We start from the raw sequence: 23,281 nt of genomic DNA, 5'->3' as shown, positions 1-23,281 counted from the left end.
ATATATATATATATATATATATATATATATATAAAATAAGTAGCATTTTTCATTTGCTAATTAAGTAATCTAACAAAAATAAGTTAACAAGAAATACTAAAAATAATACATTTAACAAAAAAATAAATTGAAGATAAAGGGGGATGATTGGTTTATGTCCATAAAAGCTGATTCTGAGAAAAATTATTTCTTAATATCATAGGAGCTATTTTTTTCCAGCATGGACCATCTTCATTGCGTAATAACTCTTGGGAAGGATCGATTTTTATCAATTTGTCAAAACTTAGTTATCCTCAAAATGCAATAGGTGATGAATAAATTTAAATTTTCAGAAAAAATGGATCTTCTCCCTTGATCTTCAATTATCAAAAAAATTTTGACATCTAGATTTGTATTAATTTTAACTATTAATAGGAAACAAGATTTCAACACACCAACCATTAAAACATTTTGCACCACTCGTCAATATATATAATTTATTTAGAGTTTTCCGTTCAACACATTAAAAGCGTATATATGTTTATTACTAAGCTCATAATTTATTTTCCCGAACATTTTAGAGTAGAGTCATCTATGAATAGCAAACTTATCAAATATGCCTTTAAGTACCAAATATATATATATAATTTAAAGCTACCACTCGTTACAGTGGGTGGATTAAAGTATTCATTTTTTTATCACAAATTTAAAGCTTCTTTATCGTAACAACAGAAATAAATGGATATAAAAACATTTTTCCTTGTAAAAATCACCTTACAAAGACTAGAAAACATACAGTCCAAAACATTTTACGATTTTGGAAGGTCTAAATCAGGCTGCAAGATGGGTATGATCAAATCATCCATATTTGGCATGACAAGTAATTTCTGAAAAAGGAGAAAAAAATAAATTCATAGAAGTTATTTAAGGAAATTAAAAAAGTATTATTTACAATTTAACCATCGTTTTAAACATGATTATCAGCGCTTTTTCTTCTTGATTTCTGCACTTAATTGATTCAATACTGTAATTTTTTATCCATCCAAAATATTAATAACTTTGAGTTTTTTATTGCTTTTGACCCGTGTCCACTCAACTTATAATCTTTTAGATTCCAGTGTGTAGGTTCATCCATTTTTTTTATTTTTATAACTGTCTTTGAACAGCCAATCCAAATTTGGGTTTAGGACTACTAATGTTCAACTAGTAACCTTGTAATTTTTGAACTCGATCCAAAAGACTCCTGGATCTAGTATGGGGAGAAATTTGCCTTCGAGGACAACTTTTAGATGGAACTAACCCACATTTGCGTTACACGAAGAGGAAGACCAAGAGAATCTCCAACATTAAGTCTGATGGCAAGGCACTGTTTGGATTCAGTATATTTTCCCATAAAAAAATATTTAATCCACACAGAAAATTCTTCATCCATTTTAACAAAACTTAGAAAATCTGTTAATCAGAATGTAAAGAAATTTCGATATATATTGTTTGAAAGATGCTATTATCTAGAAATCACATGAATCGTCAACAGTGTCGTCATCTATGCGTCAGAACAGAGATTGTGGGAGATATTGATATCTTATAAATGGTTTATGTACAAATTTAGCATTTTGTACAAACATATTTTTCTAAACATTTATTTCCAATAAATATAAAATTTAATCTTAATTAAATACCCTTCCAATTGTACATAAAAAATAAATATCTATAGTTTACATTGATAGTTATTTACAAGTATTCTATAAAAATTTAATCGAATGTAAGTTGAGTCGAGCTCTCATGGAGTTGGAATTGAACATTTCAACTACCAACTCCACAGATGTGAAAAAAATTCCCTCTCTATTTTTGACAGAAGTATAAACCACTAAAATTGTAACAGTTTTTACATAAACAAAAATTTTGAAAAATACAAAGGTAAAAGAGATTACTTCATTATGCTGTGGCTTCTTACAATAAGACTGTTTCAATATAAACTATTTTCTTTAATATTTAAAGTACTATAGAATAAAAAATATATTTTACCTGAAACTCTAATACTAGCTTTCTTTCTATCCATTCTGTAATATGCGTTAAAGTGACAGCGTGATGGCCAAGCTTTGGACGAGCCACGATAGATAAATAAGGGTTAGTGCGAAATCCATACCTGTAAATAAAAGTAAATTGAACAAAAGGTAAGTATACAATGTTTTAATTTACGGCGATTATTGATAAAAATCTTTACCAATTAAACTAGGGGTGCACAACTTTTTTCAGTAAACAGCTACGTGCACAGCAGATTGAACAACGTAGGGCTGCATGTCAAAGTATTTAGACAGACAGTAATTGTAGCTAGTAATTGTTATATAAACATCATTGATCTAGGCACTGAATACTTTTTATACGTTAACCTTGTAATATGTTTGCATAAAATTAAATACTTTTAAATGCTTAAAATTAGAAACTGCAAAACTGGTTACTTCTAAAATAAAATCAGAATCAATTTATTAGAAAGAAAAAAAATTCAGATAAATTGAACTATGGGAAAATTCAAGTTTTTTTAATCACATTACATAATACAAAATTCCATTCAAACATAAATTTTAACATTAAAAAATTTGTTCATACAATTAAATTTAAAAAAATAAATAATCTAGTTATTAAAATAAATGCAATAATTAAATATCTTGATTTAAAGAAAGTTTATAGGGTTAAAAATGATTAAAATAAAAACAAAACCCTTTCAGCTCAAAATAAGATTCAACATTTAATGAGGAGTGAACTTAAAAACATTTATTTTAAATAAATTATAAGAGACAGGGGCTGAGAGAGGAAAGAAAACATTAATTTTGAAGGAACTATTTTCCTTAATAACAAAAAAAAACTATAAAAACTACAACTCTTTATGACCAATACCTTTTTAACATGACACTTACTATTAATACATATACATATATATTTACAATTAATTAAAATTTACATTACTTTATGATACTTTTCTTGATTACATTTTTTTACAGTTATAATTAAATGTTATACAAATCATTTCCCAGCATATTATCATAAATGATATAAAATTTTCCACATGGGTAGAAAACGGTTTAAAAAATTTCTTAATGGTTATTCTGCAATTAGGCAAAATTTTTAAATAGTGCGATAATTTTATAAACTTGATCATGTGGTAGCTTTTTCAGGCCATTAAATGAAAATTTAATGATTTTGTTTAAAGGCTGGTCCTTAATTTTAAACATGCAGAATTCATTTTGGAAAACAGTTTTTCGACAGAAGTTGCAGTTGCGAGCAGTATTAAACTTAGAGCAAATAACTTAATCAGTTTGGGAATTTGCCCCAAATGGAGCTCGTCCTTTCCCGATCTTTAAATCGCATGAATACAAATACTGATGCGTTATTTTTAAATCGCTTGAATACAAATTTCTATGTGTGATTTTTAAATTGCTTGAATTAAAAATGTGACGCATGATTTTTAAATCGTGTGAATGTGAATTCGTGAGAATGAAGATATTTGTAATGATAATAACACGATAATAACATTTGTAATGATAATCACACGATTTGTGAATGAAGATAAGTGATTTTTATATAGCGAGAAGATGATTCACAATGTATGATTTTTAAAAAGCGCGAATATGAATAGCAATATATGGTTTTTAATATGAATCTCATTGTGTGATTTTTGAATTGCAAGAAGAGTAACAACATATGATTTTTTAAATGCCAAAATACGAATCGCAACTTGTGATTTTTAGATCGCGTAAATACGGATTACGATATATGTCTTTTAAATTGTGAGAAGAATCGAAACGTATGATTTTCAAAATGCGTAAAATATGAATCATGATATGTGATTTTTAAATTGTGGCAACAAAAAAGAATAGGTTGGGTATGTGTTGCTTAACATGCTCATGAGACTAAAGAAATATGCATGTGTATTGAATTATTTTTCTACAAAAGAAACCAGGTTTAAGACAAATTTACACATCTTGTTTTTTATATTCTCTCTGAGAAGGTGTTGATTTTGCTAAGATATGTAATTACTTTTTAAGTAACAAAAAGAAATTTAAAATAGAATTGAATATCATGAGTTGTAACATTGTGTTAAAATATCAGGATATTCAAAATCTCAAGTAAAAATGCAATAATAATGGGCAAAAAAACCTTTATATATATTGAGTTGCTCTATTTATGTTAAAATTGGAACAAATAGAGCATGCAGAAAGTGATTATTTTAATGTGCAATTCAAAACTCTCGTGCCGTGAAACTAAAGTATTCAAAATACAAGGATTTTTTTGAATGGCAGGAAAAAGTGCAGTAATAACAACCTAAAAAACTATTAAAATCTCTTTATATTTACGATGAAATTGGAATACATAAAACGAGTCAAAAAGTGATGTATTTAAATGTGGGACTAAAAACTAAAGTGTCGCAATAGCGTATAAAAAATAAAGGGACTTTCAAAACCATGTAGAAATGTGTAGTAGTAATTGCCAAAATAATGTTTGATAAATAATTTGAGATAAAATTGGCACAAATAAAGTCAGTTAAAAAATTGTTATCTAAATTAGTGATTTGTCACTCGCGATTCATAATAATATTGTGCTAAAAATATCCAAATTTTAAAAACCATGTGGAATAGTGTAAAAAAAATAATCAAAAGTCATTTAGATTTGCAATAAAGATTGCGCAAATAAAGCGTTTTATAACTTTCAAGACGTTAAAGCATATTTTAAAAAAATCAATATTTCAAAAACTATGTGAAAATGGGTAGCAATAATTAATGAAAAGTAATTGGATTTATGACGAAATCAGCACACACGTAGAGCGGCAAAAGTGATAACTAAAATTCATGTATCAAAATACTGTCGTATTAAAAATATTGGGATTTTCAAAAGTATGTGTGAATCCATAGCATAAACCATAAAAAAGCGATCATAAAACTACATTGATTGAGATTGGTACATCAAAAACTTAAATGCACAATTTCAAATTTAAAAAAAAAAAAAAAAAAGAATTATTATTATTATTTTTAATTTTGCTCAGGTTGTGCACCCCTAAATTAAATACCACAATCTGAAGTCAAATGTCTCCACCTCTTGGAATTCACCCCAGCAAATACAAAATTTTCTCAAGTTAAAAATATCTCGCATTGTTCTCTTCTGATATGCTATGACCTGATATGAGGTATATTCTAACTCCTCAAATAAAAATGCATTAACAAATGCTGTGTTATTCAAGTGGAATTTGCAGCTTTATGTTTTAAAAGGTATATTTTTCAAAATACTCTTGAATAAATTATCTGAAATTTTATTATTTTTCCTGAATGTAATTTCAAGTATTGTTTCTAAAAAAACCTTTATAAGTAAAGAAAATATGATGAGGGAAAATGCAAAATTAAATCGATATAACACATCAAAAATAGCATTTTAAAGCGGTATAATTTGATATTCATACCTATCTGTTTATAATTAATCGATATTTCACAATCAATAACTATTCCACTTTCATCATTTTCATTTTTAGGGTATTACTTATATATTAGGATATATGGTAATTCATTTTTTCAAAATATTTATATTTTAAACAAGTTTTATTTTGTGATTACAGCTATCTGCAAAATGAAAACAAAAAGACCTGAAAGTCAAATTGGGAAGTTTTTTTTTAACATAGAAGCAGCAATTAAAACCGAGGGTTCTTAACTATGATTTTGTAGTGGCTTACATCTCACCCTTAAGCGGGATAAGGTTGTAGGAGCTAAGATTGTTATCATTGAATGTATCTTTTGAAAATATTACATCTTATTAATGTCTTAATCTCATTCTTATTGTTTCACTGATTCATCAATTCGGTCATTTATTACTTAACAGATTGATCCATTGGCTGATTAGTTTATTCAGTTGTTGCTTAGTTAATTCATATATTAACTCTTTCTATAATTTTAAAATTCTTCAATTCACAGTTGATTTTCTCATTTGCTTTTAAGACTTATTTAATTCAGGTACATAATATTACAAGAGTAGTACGATTTGGTTTTAAGAGGCAAAGCAAATGGCCAGAATAAAATTTCAATTTGAGTTTTTCTCAACTGTTTAAAATCAATGATCAACCAATCAATCTATTTTTTGAACACTTTCTTTCTCCCCCAACCAAAAATTTATTTTATTATGTTGTTTGAATTAGTCTTGAATAAGTAAGACATTCAATACCGGCCAAAAATGTATTAGGTATATTCATTTCTGAAATCATTCACTCATTATATTTTTAAGTCAAATCAGTAACTAAAGTGAATAAAATAACCAATTAATTAAATCACAAATGTGCTGCTATTTTTTTTTCTCAAAAGGGAGTTTTTATTATCATTACAAATTGCGAGTTTGGCAGGTCCATATTAAAAACTGTGAATGGTCATAGATACTTCATATTTATTTATGCTTAAAAACAGATTTTGAAAGTTTAGGAAAACAATATTTGGATACATTAAAAACAGATAAACCTCTCAATTTATTACAACACTCACCATAATCTATCTGTTGGCATTGGAGGTATGTTTATAGCAAGAGTTCCTGCAAGCCATTGGACTTCTACAGTTAAGACTAATGGCGTATTAGAAATATCTTCCATAGCTCGTTTTATATACTTGTTTTTGGCAGCATGTTGGAAGTATGTTGATTGAGCAAATCTGTCAACAAGTCTCAGGAACTTCTTTCCTGCACTCCCGCCTACTGCTTGATTTGAACTAAAAAATAATTCAATTCAAAAATGTGAATAGATAATAAGTTAAAAAACAAAACCAATGATGTTTTTCCTCTTCTTTTTATTGTGAAAAATATAGATGGTTTTTCTCATTTTATATCCTTAATTTCGTGGCTTTATTGGGATGAAAATGAGTTAAGTAGAATTTAGTACGAAAGACTTAAAAATGAAATTTTTTTTTTTATATATACCACACCTTATAGTGTGAGTTAATGATCATTTAATTAGCAATGAAAATTGAGGAGGGAAGTACACTTAAACACTGGCAACAGAATTGAACACAGAGATTTTTTTCATACCAAAATATGACATATAACATAAAGGATTAACCTAGCACACATGAATAATTATTTTTTAAAAATACACGAACAAAGCAAGTATAAAAGTATAGAAATGGGCATGATATAGCTTCAGTACTTAGATAAAAACCTTCCTCAGAGTATGACAAATGCCAACACAAAACAGCAGTAGAAAATTAACGAGACACACATTTCATTTGTCTTTTTGTGTTTTGGCCCTGAGGAAGGTTCTTGTTGATAGAACTGAATCTTTTTACATGTTTTATTCATGAAGTTTAACTTCATCCAAACATAGCACAACATATACCCTATCCTCATTTGGATATCATAATTATTCCTCTTTTTAAACAACCAGAATATCAAGAATTCATCAGAACATTAGAAGATCAATTAGTGATCCTGAGTAAAAGCAAAAATTGAATTATGATCCCTATTATTCTATAATAAATAAATTATTTTTAAAAAGTTGAGATAAAAAAAAATTGAGTATTTTGTTTAAATTATTAAAAAAATAATTCTAGTATATAATTATCTTTAAAAATCCATTTTAAACTACACTTAAAAATTTTTTTTAAAACTAGCGTGAATTTAGGGGAAAAATTAAACAATGAATACACATCCATAATTTTGAAATTAAAATCAGGACTTTATTTATTAGATAGACTGAATAGACTGGAAAAACACAGTATACAAATTAAAAGCAGTTCTTTAGCTTAAAAGTTATAAACTTAATGATTTTCCTTTTTTTTGTTTCAATATTATTTGTGTTGCTCAAATAATTCTATTACATGTGTGCTTTTGTATTGGTATCAAAAATTAACATAAGAGAGTAGCAAAAAATAACAGATTATCTAAGGTCCCAATCCAATGTCCTTGAACAAAGCAAGAGTGAGAAATAAAACAGTCAAGAAATTAAAAAAAAAACAGACTTAAAATTTTTTTTTAAAAAATGAAATGTGAGAATACTTAAAAAATAAAATACACTGGGGATAGTAGAGACTGCAAAATGAAAAGTTTTTTCCTTTAAATTTAAATGCTACCTGTTTCCCTAACATAAAAGATATTTTAAACTAATTTTCTCAGTAAAAAATAGTTGTTTCTTTTTCTTTTCTTCTAAAAAAACTCACATTATTTTCAATTATAAATGTTCTATTTGAAAAATTTTTTTGGCAATGTTCACTAAAATATAAATAAAAGCAAAAAATTTAAATAGTATAAATTTAAAAAAAAGTTTTTTTTTCACACTTCACATTAAAATTTTGTTTCATATGTTTGTTAGAGAAACTTGTGGCTGGGATAGCTTGGTTGGCAGGGCGCTGGACTCACGTTTGCGAGAACGGGAGTTCTAATTCAGTGGGTCCAAGACTCAGTAAATGGTGACAGTTTAACTGTGCACGTTTAATCTGTTGGGTCACAAAGCCCTCCGTGTTCTAATAACAAATCAATACCTCTGGGGGTACTGAATTTGAGATTGGTGGTTCTCTGGTTCAAGTCAAAATTATGATCTGTGGATGAATGGATGTATGAATGGGTCCGCCCTATAAATGGGTGAGTCATAAGTTGAATTCTTGGCCATAGATGGCGTCACAGGAAAACAAGAACAATTGCACCCCCTCTGCCTTAATGGCTGACAACAACAACAAAAGAGAAACTTGTATGCTTTGTTTACTGAAAAGAGTTCTTTAACAATGAGATGATGAGAATTACAAGGAAGGGATCAATGAACAATAATAACCTTTCTTCAGCTACATCCGGAGGTTCTGGAGCAGGAAAATCTTCATCACTTGATGATTCAGCACTATCCTCTTCATCACTGTTGTTGTAAACTGGAGACCTGAATAATATTCATCTTATGAGTTCAACATTTGTAAGAAGTTATATTTACAAAAATACAAGAGTCAGAAAAATGCATTTAAAATTAACAAAAATCAAGCTGCTATTTTTTAAAAAAAAAGAACTGTTTTTGCTGGTTGTATGATGTCAAATGACTAAACTTTTGTTGTTCGAAAGAAATTAACGAATTACAAATCAATCAATTTTAAGTACGTTTAAGTATACATTTCGTATAAATGATTTAAAACAGATGAATAAACTCAGATATATAAAACATGAATAAATAAAATAGATGAATAAAATAGTATAATATGCATAACAATTCAAATAATATCTCTATATATGGATGGTGTTTTCTACACTAGGGTGCACTGCAAGCCCTTTACTGCATATACTTCCGAGTTACTATTTCGGGTATATTTTGAAGCCATCACAATGTGATCAATCTATTTTGATACCCTCGTGAGTAGTATTTTTTGTACACCTGTATTTGTTACCTGACCTATTATTTGTGTTTAAGAAAATAATCGTTTTAAGAATTATCAGTTGAAGACCTGTCATTTTAAGACGTAAGAATCATCATTTGAAAAAAAAAAAAGAATTATTATTAAACACTTCATACTTTGCCAACAACATACCAACTTCGAAATTTAAACCTAAATGATAATTTGTATGAACTTAATCTCAGTGCTTGTACAATAGGCTAACACTTACTTATAGGCTAATATTACAGACATGTGATTGCAGGAAGAATCTTATATCTGAAATTTTTTTCTCAATGTGTAGTTTTTTTATTATTAATGCTTAATATTTTTTTCTTCTTTTCCTACATAGAAGATAAATAAAAGGCTGCCATTTTTATGCACAAAAGTAATATTTATGAAATTTAAAGAAAATTTTTTTTATCCATTAAATTTTTTTCCTCATTAGAAATGACATGTTTGACATTATTTTTGTAGCTAAATACAACTATACTTCTGAAATGTAGTCACTATTTCACTATTTTTACAGGGGAGAAATTTGTTCGAGAAATTGAATAACACTCATGTTCACAACGGTTTTGAATTAAAAAATTTTAAACATGAAGAATTATTAAAAAATATTTACTTAAGTTAACATGAAAAAGTTTGTTATTCTAAAGCATTTTTTACAAATTTGTTCTTTTAAAACCCTTAATTTTTCACACCTTTCTTGACAGCGAATATTTAAGAAGTGCCAGGAAATTATCAAACACTTGCTATTTAGTAAATTGTTTAATGCTTTTATACTTCCTCTAAGAAATAAAATACATAAAAAACTACTGAGAAAATACGTTCCTTTCCATTGAAATAATAAAAATGTTTCATAAGTGTTCAGTGCAGGGAAGAAGTAAAAAGGACCACTTAGAACATCTTTTGGTTAATCATAGGATTTTTACATTCTAGGACTCATTCTTAATGGTTCAAGAGGATGACTTCAAATATGTTAATTAACTATTGCAGGTGATATTTTACGTTATGAAATCAGACACAAAAACATACTTAGTTGCTCTGTAATTCAAAAAAAAAAAAAAATATTACTGAAAATATTGAGCATTTGACTTTTCAAAATTTGATCCATTTTAAATGCTTATTTAATAATTAATGTTTTAACCTTATAGGCACATATTAATAAAAACTTATACCTAAAATGACTAGAGGGGCTCTAGTGGCTACTGAAGTATTTTGGCAGGTACCCCATCCCATAACCCCAGGTAAGTTTGGGCATAAGGTACCCTTTGGTAGTTATGAAAAACACCAGTTTCATTAAAAGAACAGGAGTATTTCAGCATATCTAAAATTATTATTTATAGAGAAAAAGAAATTCAATTATTTAAGAAAATCATGAATAAGCCTAGTAGCGAAATTTACGGAGTCTAACTGTAGCAGACCTATCCACAAATATTCAAAATTGCATGTGGCTTCAAGGCAATGACAGAGATTATTGTAAAAATTCAGCTTGATCTAACATATACAGTGGAAAGGTCCATATCTGGAATTCGGCAAGTCTGGAAAATAGATTTTGCTGGATAATTGGTCTTCAAAGTAAACAAACAATCATAGATCCTTATTCAATAAAAAATAATGAATAGTTGATAGTTAACGTCATTTTCAATCAACAACAAATAAATCCACGTGGTTGCTTTATTTTTTGCTGCATTTGTTACAGATATCCAAATGTTTTTTAAAATCTTGATATTTTAATATTCCATTATAAAATAATGCAGATTCCTAATCGCGAATTTCGGTTAGTAATAATATCTCGATCCACTTGATTAGCGACGATTCCACAGTGAATCCGCATGGTTTTGATTATAGTTTTTTCGGTATAGTTATTAAATTGGATTTTCACTTGGTTTTGAAAATTTCAATACAATATTATTTCGTTTGGTAAACTTCTAATCACCCATTTCGTATTCAATTATTGACGGTTTACCCGCAATCCGAATTGGATTTATGATCCCATATTTGTCTGTTATTGCTACGGATTTTCATAGTTTTTTTAATGCTAGACTATCATATACAAGACATTTTGAATCACACATTTGTAGAATTACTTTTTGATGCACTCAATTTGTGATGATTTTTTTGCCAATTGCAGTTTTAACACTTTGGGATTTCCACATAATTTATAAAATTTTGATTTCATTTTTAATGTAATATTTTTACAATCTGCATGCTTTTGAATTATCACTTAATGACCTGCTTTAGCCATGACAATTTCTTCTCAAATCTGCAATTTCTTTCTAAAATGTGAAATTTTTGCACACTCTTAAATTAAGTGCAAGATTTTTGGCGGTTATAATTCTTTTATGCGAGACGTTAGAAAAAATCACATGATTTTTTTTGGGTTGTAGGGACACGCCAGACTTCGTTTTTGTGATGTCCAATTTTTTTCCTTCATATTATAGCAGCAATCGGATTAAAATTCAACAAAAATTGGAATTCTGTAAAAATTATATAGAGGTGGAATCTCATTCCTGCTTACTTTTTTTAAAAACATATCCTGTAATTTTTCTACATATCCGGTAAATTGTTTTGTTTGAATAGGGTAAAGAATTTTGTTTATTTTGATTGTTAAAAAGTATACGGAAAAGAGACCTTTCCGGATATTGGACTTAGTACTGAATTTAGCAGAATTTGCAACAATTAAATATAATAAAGTAATACATAAAAATTCTATACAATGATACTTTGGCTTTACCCAAAAGAAGAAAAAACGTATGCTCATACTAAGCCTAATAAAGAAATAAGATAAAAATGTATGAATTGTAAATGACAAAATAATATCATATCATTTTGAAAGAAGCAGTTAATAGAACTGTAATTTACGGTGTTCTGATTTGCGCATATTTAAAGTTTCTTCCAGGGTTGGCAAGGTTTAGGACAGAGTGGATTAATCCACGGTTTAAACTGTCCTGTCCAAAACCCTTTTACTCAAATTATGTCACAATTTTATCTGAATATTACTTAAAAGGTAAAATAAACATGTAACTAATAGCATATTGATATTTAAATCTACTAGAGAGTATTTGTTTTTAAAAGTATAATACTTCATTAATATTGTTTGACTCTTCAATTAAAACATTAAACAAAGGAAGATTAATCAGTAATCAAATTCAATTGGTCCTCTTAACATTCGATAGCACATAACTAATTTAGCTGCTGTATTCACACCAAAACGGTTTCTAAGTTTTGAGTGAAATACTCCAAAGTTTGAAAACATCCTTTCAATTGATGCTGAGCTTGCTGGGCATGAGAGTAGAAGAGTGATGAATTTCAAAATGTCTTCGGAATATTCCCCAAATGATATTGATTTTTCAATAGCCGTCCACCATGTCACTGGTTCAATGGTTCTCCCAGCTTCTGTGAAGTAAGTTTTCGGAAATGGTGCCGCTTCAGCTTCATATGCAATCAAAAGAGAAATGCATTCAGGGAATTTGTCAGTTAAATATGACCGAGCACTTTCTTTTTGCATATCTGACAAGCCTTCTCCTTTTTATTTAGGGTTTAATAAATAGGTCAAGTAATGAAATGCCTGCATTGCTTGAGCCATTCGCTTTGAAACTTCTTGAAGATGGGGCTGTAAATTGTCTTCTTTAATAAGTGTTAACCATACATGGCATGCTTCATCTAAAGTTGCAGTGTCACTTTGCAATCGGTCTAGTGTATCACCAATAGGTTTTAGTTGCAACATTAAATCTTTAGATTGTTTAAACAAATTGTAATTATTTATCAGATTTTCTATGTCCCTATCAATAAGCTGCTCATCTTCCTCAATTATATGCTGATAGGCTTGTCTGTTTTTCTGGTAAGTTTCAATACAAACCAACTGGCTCTTCCATCTTGTATCCCATGGCAGTTGAGATTTCACTGTATTTACCATTTCTTTCAACAATACACTTGGTATGTGATGATTCCGAAAATATTTCTGCACTTTCATTATGTTTTGTATAACTTGACTTGGGGTAATGTGCTGTCCTAATAGGTTTAGATAATGAGCACTGCATCCATATACTACTAGATTACTGTCATTCTCCAACAAAAGATCCTTTGCTTTTTCCATTACCCTGGCATTATCTATTACTACAGCTTTTTCATGGCAATTGAAGTCCTCTTTCGCTTTAGTGATGGCATCTTGTATCACTTTTTTGTGAAATTCTGCATTTTTAGTTACAGTACCTGTTTCTACGGAATCTAGAAAATAAGATCTTCCCTCACTATGGATGCAAGTTGCTATAATTGGATCATTATGAATGTTACTCCAACCATCTTCCACCAGAGTGACTTGTTTTCCTGCAATATTTTTCTTTGTTTTACTCATTACTTCTGCAGATACTTGGTCTAAAAGCTCTCCAGAAAGTGCTTTACGATTTGGTGGAGTACATCCTGGACGTAGGGCTGAAATCAATTCATTAAAAGTGTGATGTTCAACTACCGTAAAGGCTAAATTGTTGGCATAAAAAAATGTTGCAACAAGTAAATCTAAGCTTTCTGTAGTACTCTTGCTGATTTTTATGATATGAGAATCTAAGATTTGCTGAGTTTTAAGTCTCGTCCTCTTTTGCCTAGATTCACTTATGATTTCGCAATAATTTATATCTTTGATAAAATCATTGTCCACTGCTTCAGAATTACACTCATTAGTGTTCTTGTCTGTCTTTTGCAGCTGACAAGACATAATGTGTTTTTTCATTCTTTCCACTTTCGCCAGTTGAATATTTCCACAATATTTACATTTTGCAAATTTGCTTTTTGGTTTATCTTTATTCTCCACTCAGAGAAAATGTTCCCACACAACATCTGCTGGTCTGCCACCTTTGTTCATTTTCAATATTTAACTTTAATTTGTTTTCAAAAAATAAATCAATAAGCAAATGTTTTTAACCTTCAACTTTATGCATAAATTAACAACAAAGAAAAATACTTTAAAAATTCTAATTTAAACTAGATCTAACTATTTTTTCTCTTTGTAAAACTTAAAGGAAATGAGAACCCTGTCTAGAACCAGTCAGATTGTCTAGACTTTCTATGATCCCTTTAGCTTGACCTTGAATATCATTGTTCATTATTACTATAGTTTTGTTGGTGAAGTTTGACCTTGCCATACAGATTAAGCTATTAGGGACTAAGTGATTGGTTAGTCATAAACAGGTTTATTTATCTATAGTACTATTTAAGAATACTTTTATTTCATTCATGTTCATTTCTTTGAGCATAGTGGTGATACATCACCAGTGTCAGTAACTGAAACTGATGTTATGCCCCTCAAAACTGTTAATACATTTTTCAGTTATTTTGTATTTCCAATTTAAACTAATATATTTATATTAAAAAAAAAAATTTAAAAATAGATGACATTTTTATCATCCTGTGATGCAGAAATTATAAAATTTTTTAAAAAAAATATTGTGATAAGTAAAAAGTTAATTTTTAAAAAAATTTATTATTTTTTTAAAAAAATTATTATTATTTTTAATATTGCATTATTTATCCTTATGCAAAAACATAATTTATCAGTATTAAAAGCATATTTATATTTAAAGGATAAAGTATTCACTTTTGTTGTTCAATGAATTGTGGAACTTCAAAAATTATAAACTTTTTCCTATTACATAATATTAATTTCCTTTAATAAGTTAAAGTAAATTGTATAAAAATGTAAAATATTTATTGATATATGTAATTATGATGTGTACAATGGTTACACATACAGAATTTTAACCTTTTACCACAGTTCAAGGTTTTGGACAGTTTTACTCAGTTTAGGACAGTTTAAGACAGTAAAACCCACGTGTCATGTCCAAAACCAGTTTAGGACGTCCAAAACCCCAACCCTGGTTTCTTCAATACTATACAATCATAAATACTTAGTAGTCAAAAGCAATACCCAGAAAATTGAAAATGGTTTTTTTTCCAGTATAATTTTTTTTCTTCAAAAAAACTATTTTTTCTTCTTCTTTTTTAATCGTTAATTTTAATGGTCCTTACATATTATCCTTGCAGCCATTTTTACCTGAGTTGAAAAATAAATTTGGAAATGGTTTAACCCACTGGCGGTTTAGTAAAAGGGCAAAATTGGGAGAATGTTTCTTCCCTATACACTATTTCTCTATCTAATAATATGGGAAAACCGGTTTTGCTATGCGGAGAAGACTGAGGGTTAAATTACGACTTTTTACATGCAAAACCGTCAGTGGGCTAAATTTAAGCATTTTTTTTCAATAAGTTATATTTGTATTTTGTCAATTTCTTATAATCAATTAATATATCAAAATAAATTTTAAAGATACTCTGGCATTGATGCTGGTGAAAATGGTTGATTACGCAAATACCATTTTAACTCATTCTCAATCTAAAATCTGAAGTGGAAAATAATTTGTAAATGCTGTGCTGGTTTCTACTAAAGGGTGTGTATAAGTACAATTGAAAAGTCAGTATTACATTTAATCAAATATTTCCATTAACCAAAAGCGAATAAAATATCATAAAATTTTGTATCTCTAATGTATTCCTTATTAAATTAATTATGATCCTATTTTAAGATTGTGAATGTTCAATTGATCTTCATGCAAATAATCTGGGATGTTGAAAAAGCATACCTAAGATCTTGATTAATACTTTCTCTGGACACTTCAGATAAGGAAAGGTCACCTGGATCACACCTATACCTCAGCAGATTGAGTTTTGTTTCCAAGGTCATTTGGAATGAGCCATTGTATGAGACATCAATATCAATCCAGATGCCTCTGTGATCAATAGTAGGTTCAGATGCTCTATGAATTTTGGGCAATGCAGTTCCCAGATTGATGTCTTTTATGCTTAACTCTGTTAAGAAAACAGGCAGCTGAAAGAGTATTAGTATATTTTACAGAATGATATTAATTTGTTGCTTAATTTCCTTAAGAAAACAGGTAGTCTTTTATACTTAATTCAAATAGAAGGAAAAAGATAATTGAAAAATAATATGTTTTATGCTTAACTTTGCGAAGAAAAAAGAAAGTGAATCCTCTTGTTCAGCATATATATATGACACACATATAAATATATATAAAATTTCAAGAATTTTTACATCCTGTTAAAGAATAAAAACGAAAATAAATTAAGCATAGATTATATAATTCCAATTATCTATTCTTCAAAAGTTTTAATAGTCAGAGGAAACAGAAGAAAAGTCTGCCATCATATATACAAATAGGAAAATATATTTAATACCTTTTTAAGGTTGTTTGCCAGTTAAAATGAATGCAAATTAAAAATAATGCAATATAAATATGTTTTGACAATTCATCAAAGCAAACTTTAAATTCATAAATTGATTTTTTTATTACAGAAATATTTAAAAAAAAAAAATCTGAGATCAGTTATTTACCGCTAAGGATTGCTATAACTATTTGGAAACAATAGCCTCTTCGTGTAATGTTTACAATTAAATAAATTAAGAAAGAAAATTCATACCTTCAGTTTACTCAACTTTTTTCGAATCTTCTCAGCTACACACTGGGCCCACATATCTTCCGTCAAAAAATCAAAAAATAAACGCCCGATCAATACATTTAGCCATGACATACTATTCAGGGATGTAGATTTTGCACTTCCGCTCTTTTTATCTTTGAGGTTCACCAGAAATGGGTCTGAGCGCAGAGGAGCTAATAAGCGTGACATGTACAACTCAAACTTTTGTTGCTTTGACATGGACAGATCCACAAAATCTTCATTTTCTAACGAGTCTATTTGTAAAGAATCTAACTCTGCAGATATTGTTCTCTTATTTTCTAAATTATGAATTTCGCTATGAGTAAGGTCTGGGGATGATAATGGGGAATGGTTTTTTAATAGTTTTATTCTCGATGCTTTTTTAAATCTGTAGTACCACAGATCCTTATCTCTGTCGGTGCGAGAAAAGAGGATTAAGATGACTTCGTTGTTTTCGTTGGTGCGTGGTGTCAGTTTTTTCACAGGTGAATCTTTTTTAGTAGAAGGTTTGGGAGTTGAGTTAGAATCATTTGCATCTTTAGTACCACTTGATGGAATGGATTGTTTCGGATTTGATACAGTCAAACAAATGGGATATTTCTTACTCCACAATCTACATAAAAAAAAGGAATTCATATTATAGTAAAATAAAGATTACAATCTTGTAATTTAAAATAAAAAATGGTCTTATTTTGTCATGTATCAACAACAATTATTAATCAACATAACAGTTTGTAATACTAAACTTGAGCAAACAAAGCACAAACTTGTAATATTTGTTTATAACATCCTTTCTTAATATTATTCTCTACCATTATTATAATTTAATTTTTCCCCCTCTCCATGTAACATAAATGAGGGTTAATTCCCTAAAAAAGACCTCCACGAAGGCAATTTTCTATCCATACTTGATCGAAGAATTTCCTTGTCTTCTGGATTAGGTTCAAAATTACAAGGCTACGAGTTGAACTTTGGTAATCGAAAAACTCAAAATTGGGTCGGATGTTCAACAACGGTGATAAAACTCATTAAGGTCTCTGGAATAAAAATTTAAAATATTTTTAAAAAAACCCACAAAAGTTCATCAAAATCCTGCTCAGTTTCATTACTTTAGAGTTGTACAATAGGAGACAAATTAGACGTAATTAAAAACAAATATAGTCAAACTTCGATATAGTGCATTAATTCAAATGCTATAAGTTTCGGGATATGGAAAATTGTGTTTTAAAAACGTCAAGCTTGTATTTACTTCAAAAATCTCAGACTTCAAAAAAATATTATACTACTATCTACGTTTTTTTTCTTCAAACTTACACTTTGCTGAAATTCTTCAGTTTTGTTCTTTGCCTGATGTATCTTTAAATGCTGTTACCTTTTTGATCATTCTTATTCTTTTCATGAATCATCACATACTTCTCTACAAAAACGTATTCTCATCAGTAGTTTCTATTATTCTATATTAATTAAACAAATTCTTCCCAAATTTTTAATTAAATATACATATCTTTAAGGTTCACTCCAGTGTAGGAGCCATTGTCAAATGTCAGAACTATCACCTACATAGACAATAAATTTGTTGCTTGAAATATTTACACATTCTATAATTTATTATATTTGAAAAAAAAAGAAGGGATTTTACAATTTTTGTGGAAACTTGTAGCAATACTGCAAGAAAGGGATCAACAAAATCACATGAATTGATCGTAAATTTTAAAAAGATTTTGCATATGAATGTAGCCTAAATGATCACAATCAAAACCAAAAATCGGCAAACAATGAGTATTTGCGATAAAATCATCGTGAATTGAGTATACAAAAGAAGATAACTGTAAATTCGAAATGTGTGTGTGGTAATAGCATTGAAATTCGAAACAAATATGTGGAAATAGCCAGGGCTGATTTTGAGCCCAAGTCAAAATTCCGGAAAATTCATGAGTTAAAAAAAAAGAAAAAAGAACAGTTTAATTGAATAAAATTTAAACAAGATCTTTTTCCCTTTTCTCAATATTTCTCAGTTCACTTAAAAATATTTAAAATTTTACACATACCTATACCATTTACACATACCTGAAGAAGTAATTAAAACTTACAAATATGTCTTTCTTTCTTGAGTTTATGATTATAACAACTATTTACTGATAAAAAATGAAAATTAATCATGAATATGAGCTTATAAAGTATCTCTCTGGCTCTCCCTTACAAACAAATAAAATAAAGTGTGGTTTTAAGATCCACCTTTGAAAATTTGTTTTCCGGAAACTTCTGTGATCAGTGATTTTTTGAAACGTCTGGACCTTCGATCTCTGGAAACTTCCGGATCACTGTTAGCAAAAATTCCGGAAATCCGGGTTTTTTCCGGAGCACAATCAGCCCTGAATAGCTGAAAAACTATCTGAAAATGACGTGAATCGTTCAGACATTTTTTCCAACTAAATATCGATTTAGAAAGAAAACTTTTTTTTTCACGAGTCTAGTTTTCAGAGGTGATACTGTATGCTCATGCTTACCTTTTTCTAGCTAGTCCAACAGGTAACAATTCAACAGTAGCCGAAGTTATATCATAATGTTGCTGATGAATAAACTGCCTGTCATAGCGAGGCTCATTGTACATGGCACGCTTGGGAATGTTGGTTTGTGGATAGGAAACTCTTAGATAGGAGCCATCGAGACGGACGTAGATCGAGCGAGTGCAATTCACATGATAAGTCTCTGGATTATACACAATGTCACAGGGAAGTTCATTCATCCATCCCTTCAAAACACAATATTAATAGTTCATGCACTTTTTAATTTTATTCTTTTTTTTTGAAAAATGAATACAATATAATAATAAGACAAGATTATAAAAAATGCACACATAAATGTGAATTCAATACATCAAATGCCCATTTCTCAAAATTTCTACCAAAGATATTAAGTTAAAAATTGGACTACTATTTAATAATTTTTGAATATGAGTAACATTAACTTAATCATCATTAAAAGTACTGTCAAACCAGTTCCATACTTTTCTTTGGGAAAGAGAATTACTGGGGATATTTCCCTATCATGATAAATTTTAAACTTGTGGATTTAAAAAAAAACAAATATGTAGATGTTTACCCACGGGTGGCTACGAGTTATAGGTACCGTTTGAATTGGTTCCTTTCTGAGATATTTTTTTACATTTCTCACGGACTGCTGCCCGGCTTGGCGATTATTCTGATACAGATTGCCTTACGGAATTCTCAGTTTTAAAAAAAGCGAACTAATGAGTTTTTAATAAAAAAAAACTAAGATATGGCTAAAAAAAACCCCTTTTTTTAATGAATTAAAATTGGATAAGGAGAATTTTTTCACATTGGTACCTATTTGCAAAAAGTATCTTTGCCAAGACATGAAAGCAGGGGTCTGTTTAGAAGAAATTTAAAATATCTTTTCACAAAAACGGACCCTTCACACAATATTTTAAAACTTAAAAACTGATCCTTCATAAAATAATTTATTTTTAATCGGACTCTTCACAAATTTGTTATCTTCTTCATTATTGTTTTGTTAATCGAATAAACCCTTCCCAGGAAAGGGGGAGAAAAACAAACGTAAACGAACTAAGTTTTGCCTTCGTCAGACGCTTCTTCCTATATTAGTTCGAAATGAATATTCTGTGTTCAGCAGCATAGGCTAAATACCAAATATTTGTATGTTGCATCTTTAAGTAGCCGCAATTTCTGTTTATTTTTTTTTATTATAATTTTACAGTGTTGAGCATAATCTTCTATTTATTTACAATTTAAAAGCTCCTTGAAAAAGTTTTTCGCAAAAACAGGACCCTATTTGTACAAATTCACATTCACAAAAGCAGGCCTGGTTGAAAGAATGTGACTTAACGTTTATTTTACATTTACAAATTACGAGTAATTTTTTCACAATTTTACAAAAATGGACCTTTCACAAAATGTCTGGACAGACCCCTGGAAAGGGATACTCCTTAGTGACTGACGTCACACATTGATAGGTTCTCTTATTTAACCTCTTTTTTATCAATCAATAAATATTAAAAAAACTTCTAAAAAAATTTTGATACTTTTTAATAGTCTACTATTATTATACATATCAGAAAAGCTAGGGAAATTATAAATGTTTTATTTAGAATTAAAATATAAATTGTTAAACATAACATGGAAATAAATATATTTTTAATTTAAAATTCTAGTTTTTCAATAATCAATAATGGGATTATTTTTAAATTTTTTTAAAAATAAACTTAAAATTACAGGAAAGATGGAAAGTACTTCGGAAATAACATAAAGGAAGTGGAAAACATAGGAAAAGCTTATGACTGATGTTCCAAATAATAGCGATATTAAAATTTTAACACTTATATTTGTTATTATTGAAAAATACTTAAAAACTACAATTTTTGAACATATATCTGAAATAATTAATAAAAAAAAACTAATTAATTAAAACTAATTAATGCCGAAATGCTATTAAAAATTTCTATGATATCATTTGTACCATGGAATCGCCCCAGAGCTTTAAACTTACAACATTTTTTAAAAATGTGCTGCTTGCTGAAGGTGGCTACAAATTATACCTTTTGAGTTGGTCCCTTTCAGTGTCATTTTTAAACATTTTTTTCCTTTAGTTTATTCGTCTGCTAGTGCCTAGTTACCAAAAAAAAAAAAAATAATATAAAAATTGGCAATTATTTAGCATGATTTTCTCATGTGATTAGTTCTAATTACCTGCAACTAAATAATCTTCCTGAAAAATAAACTTAGCCTAAATACAGTAAAGCTTACTTTATAAATAATAGTTTCTTCAGCTTCTTCAACATTAGGGGTTTGATTGAATTCTGGAATGATTAATTTTTCTTTAGGTTTACTATTTTTCAGTAACTGGTACACAATATAGCCTGATAAAAATGCACCAGCAATAAACCCAGAAAACCATGAAGGAACAGGAACAAGGCAAAGAGCAAACACAGCAATTAATAAACGAGACAATAAACTATTCCAATACAGTTTCACTGAGGTACAGAAGTTCTTAATAACATTGGCAATTTCAAGTAGGTAATTTCTGTTATTATATTCATCATTGAACACTTTATCTGATATCTGGGAAGCAGGTTCTTTTACTGAAGGTTTCGGAACAACAAGGCGATGAATTTCACTAACAGCTTGACTGGTCATAGTTTGAGGAGTACTTTCAATAAAACTGTCAGATGAAGGTAACTTATCCCCTTTAGGAGAAAGTATCTCATTTCTCACCCTTTGTAATTCCCCTTCAACATAACTTTCAAATTCTGAGTCTAATTTATCTCCATCCAAAACTTCAATAGCAGGGCTAAGCTGAAGGCTTTTATCCCTTTCTTTATCTCCTTCAGTTGATAAACGGTCATAATCTTCTTTGGTAAAACTGCCTAAAGATTCAGAACTAACAATTTTACCTCTAGTACCATCCTTTAGCTGTTTACGTTCTTCTAAGGTTTTCGTTAATTTACCTTTAATATCTTTAAAAAACATCCAACCTTCATTTTGATCAGGATTCTTATCTGAAATCGCCAAATCTGAATCTAAACTACTTCTTTTACTTAATCGGGACCAATATTCTTTAACAACTGAATCTCGATTTGAATCTTTAGAAGATAGTTTGCTTTTTAGAAATGATAACTCTTCAAAATCATCATTAGCTGTAGCAGAAGAAGCATTATCACCACTATCTTTTGACCCATCAGAATTTGGCAATTTTTCTCGACTCGAAACATTTTTTGAAACTATCTCCTGCTCATTAGATTTCTCCTCGACATCAACTTTATCCCCATAACTTATTTCTAATTGTTCTTCATCCGCCTTGTTGAAATGTAATGAAATATAATTTGTTGATGAAGATCTTTGCTTAGTTTGGCTATTTCTTAAAGATTTACTCATTTTTTAGGCATTTGCGTAATAAAAATAGTAGAATAACCTCTTATTAAAAAGCAAGGAAAATTAATGTAAATAATTACAAATTTCTGACGGACAAAGTAATTTATTTGCGATTATGGATGCCATGTTTAATACGTGTGACATGGGAGAAAAGTTAAACGTTAAAAATTCCAGCTGTTTTCTTATTTTAAAAACATACTCAGTCCAAACAAAACAAATTCAAAAGTGAAACCATCACTCCCCTTTAGTTTTAATTTATTGTTGCCATATAATGTTTAGTTATTAATATCTTCACAAGCGGCTAAAATATCTCGAATACGCATAATTTCGGAGCAGTGAAGATTTCCTTTCCATTCGGTGGTGTGCCTGTATTTGCGTTAATGTTAATAGATTGTAAACCGGCAAGTTTCCCCATAACTACATATTTTTATGATTCACGCAAATGGAAAATTTTGCTTTTAAGCAGTTTGCTTCGATGAAATTTCAATTATTTCCTTGAAGTTTGTCATAATCGCAGCC

At 29.0% G+C, this 23,281-nt stretch overlaps 1 protein-coding gene across 1 annotated transcript; it reads right to left on the bottom strand.

The window, feature by feature from the left end:
* Positions 1-459: 459 nt before the first annotated feature.
* LOC107456876 (testis-expressed protein 2) lies at positions 460-23,029 on the bottom strand. Its single transcript, XM_016074846.5, has 8 exons — positions 21,638-23,029; positions 19,361-19,605; positions 16,836-17,466; positions 15,980-16,224; positions 8,762-8,860; positions 6,492-6,710; positions 2,005-2,125; positions 460-866 (listed from the first exon to the last, which is right to left on the bottom strand). Exons 1-8 carry the CDS (start codon positions 22,763-22,765, stop codon positions 789-791), a joined length of 2,766 nt encoding a protein of 921 aa, XP_015930332.3. The 5' UTR covers positions 22,766-23,029; the 3' UTR covers positions 460-788.
* Between the last annotated feature and the right edge of the window lie 252 nt (positions 23,030-23,281).

Source organism: Parasteatoda tepidariorum, chromosome 9 (genome assembly GCF_982258835.1).
Source record: "Parasteatoda tepidariorum strain Cologne lab strain chromosome 9, Ptep-v5.0, whole genome shotgun sequence".
NCBI classification, from domain to species: Eukaryota; Metazoa; Arthropoda; class Arachnida; order Araneae; family Theridiidae; genus Parasteatoda; species Parasteatoda tepidariorum.
The sequence above is the reverse complement of the archived record's forward strand: the minus strand, read 5'-3'. Positions and strand labels throughout refer to the sequence as shown.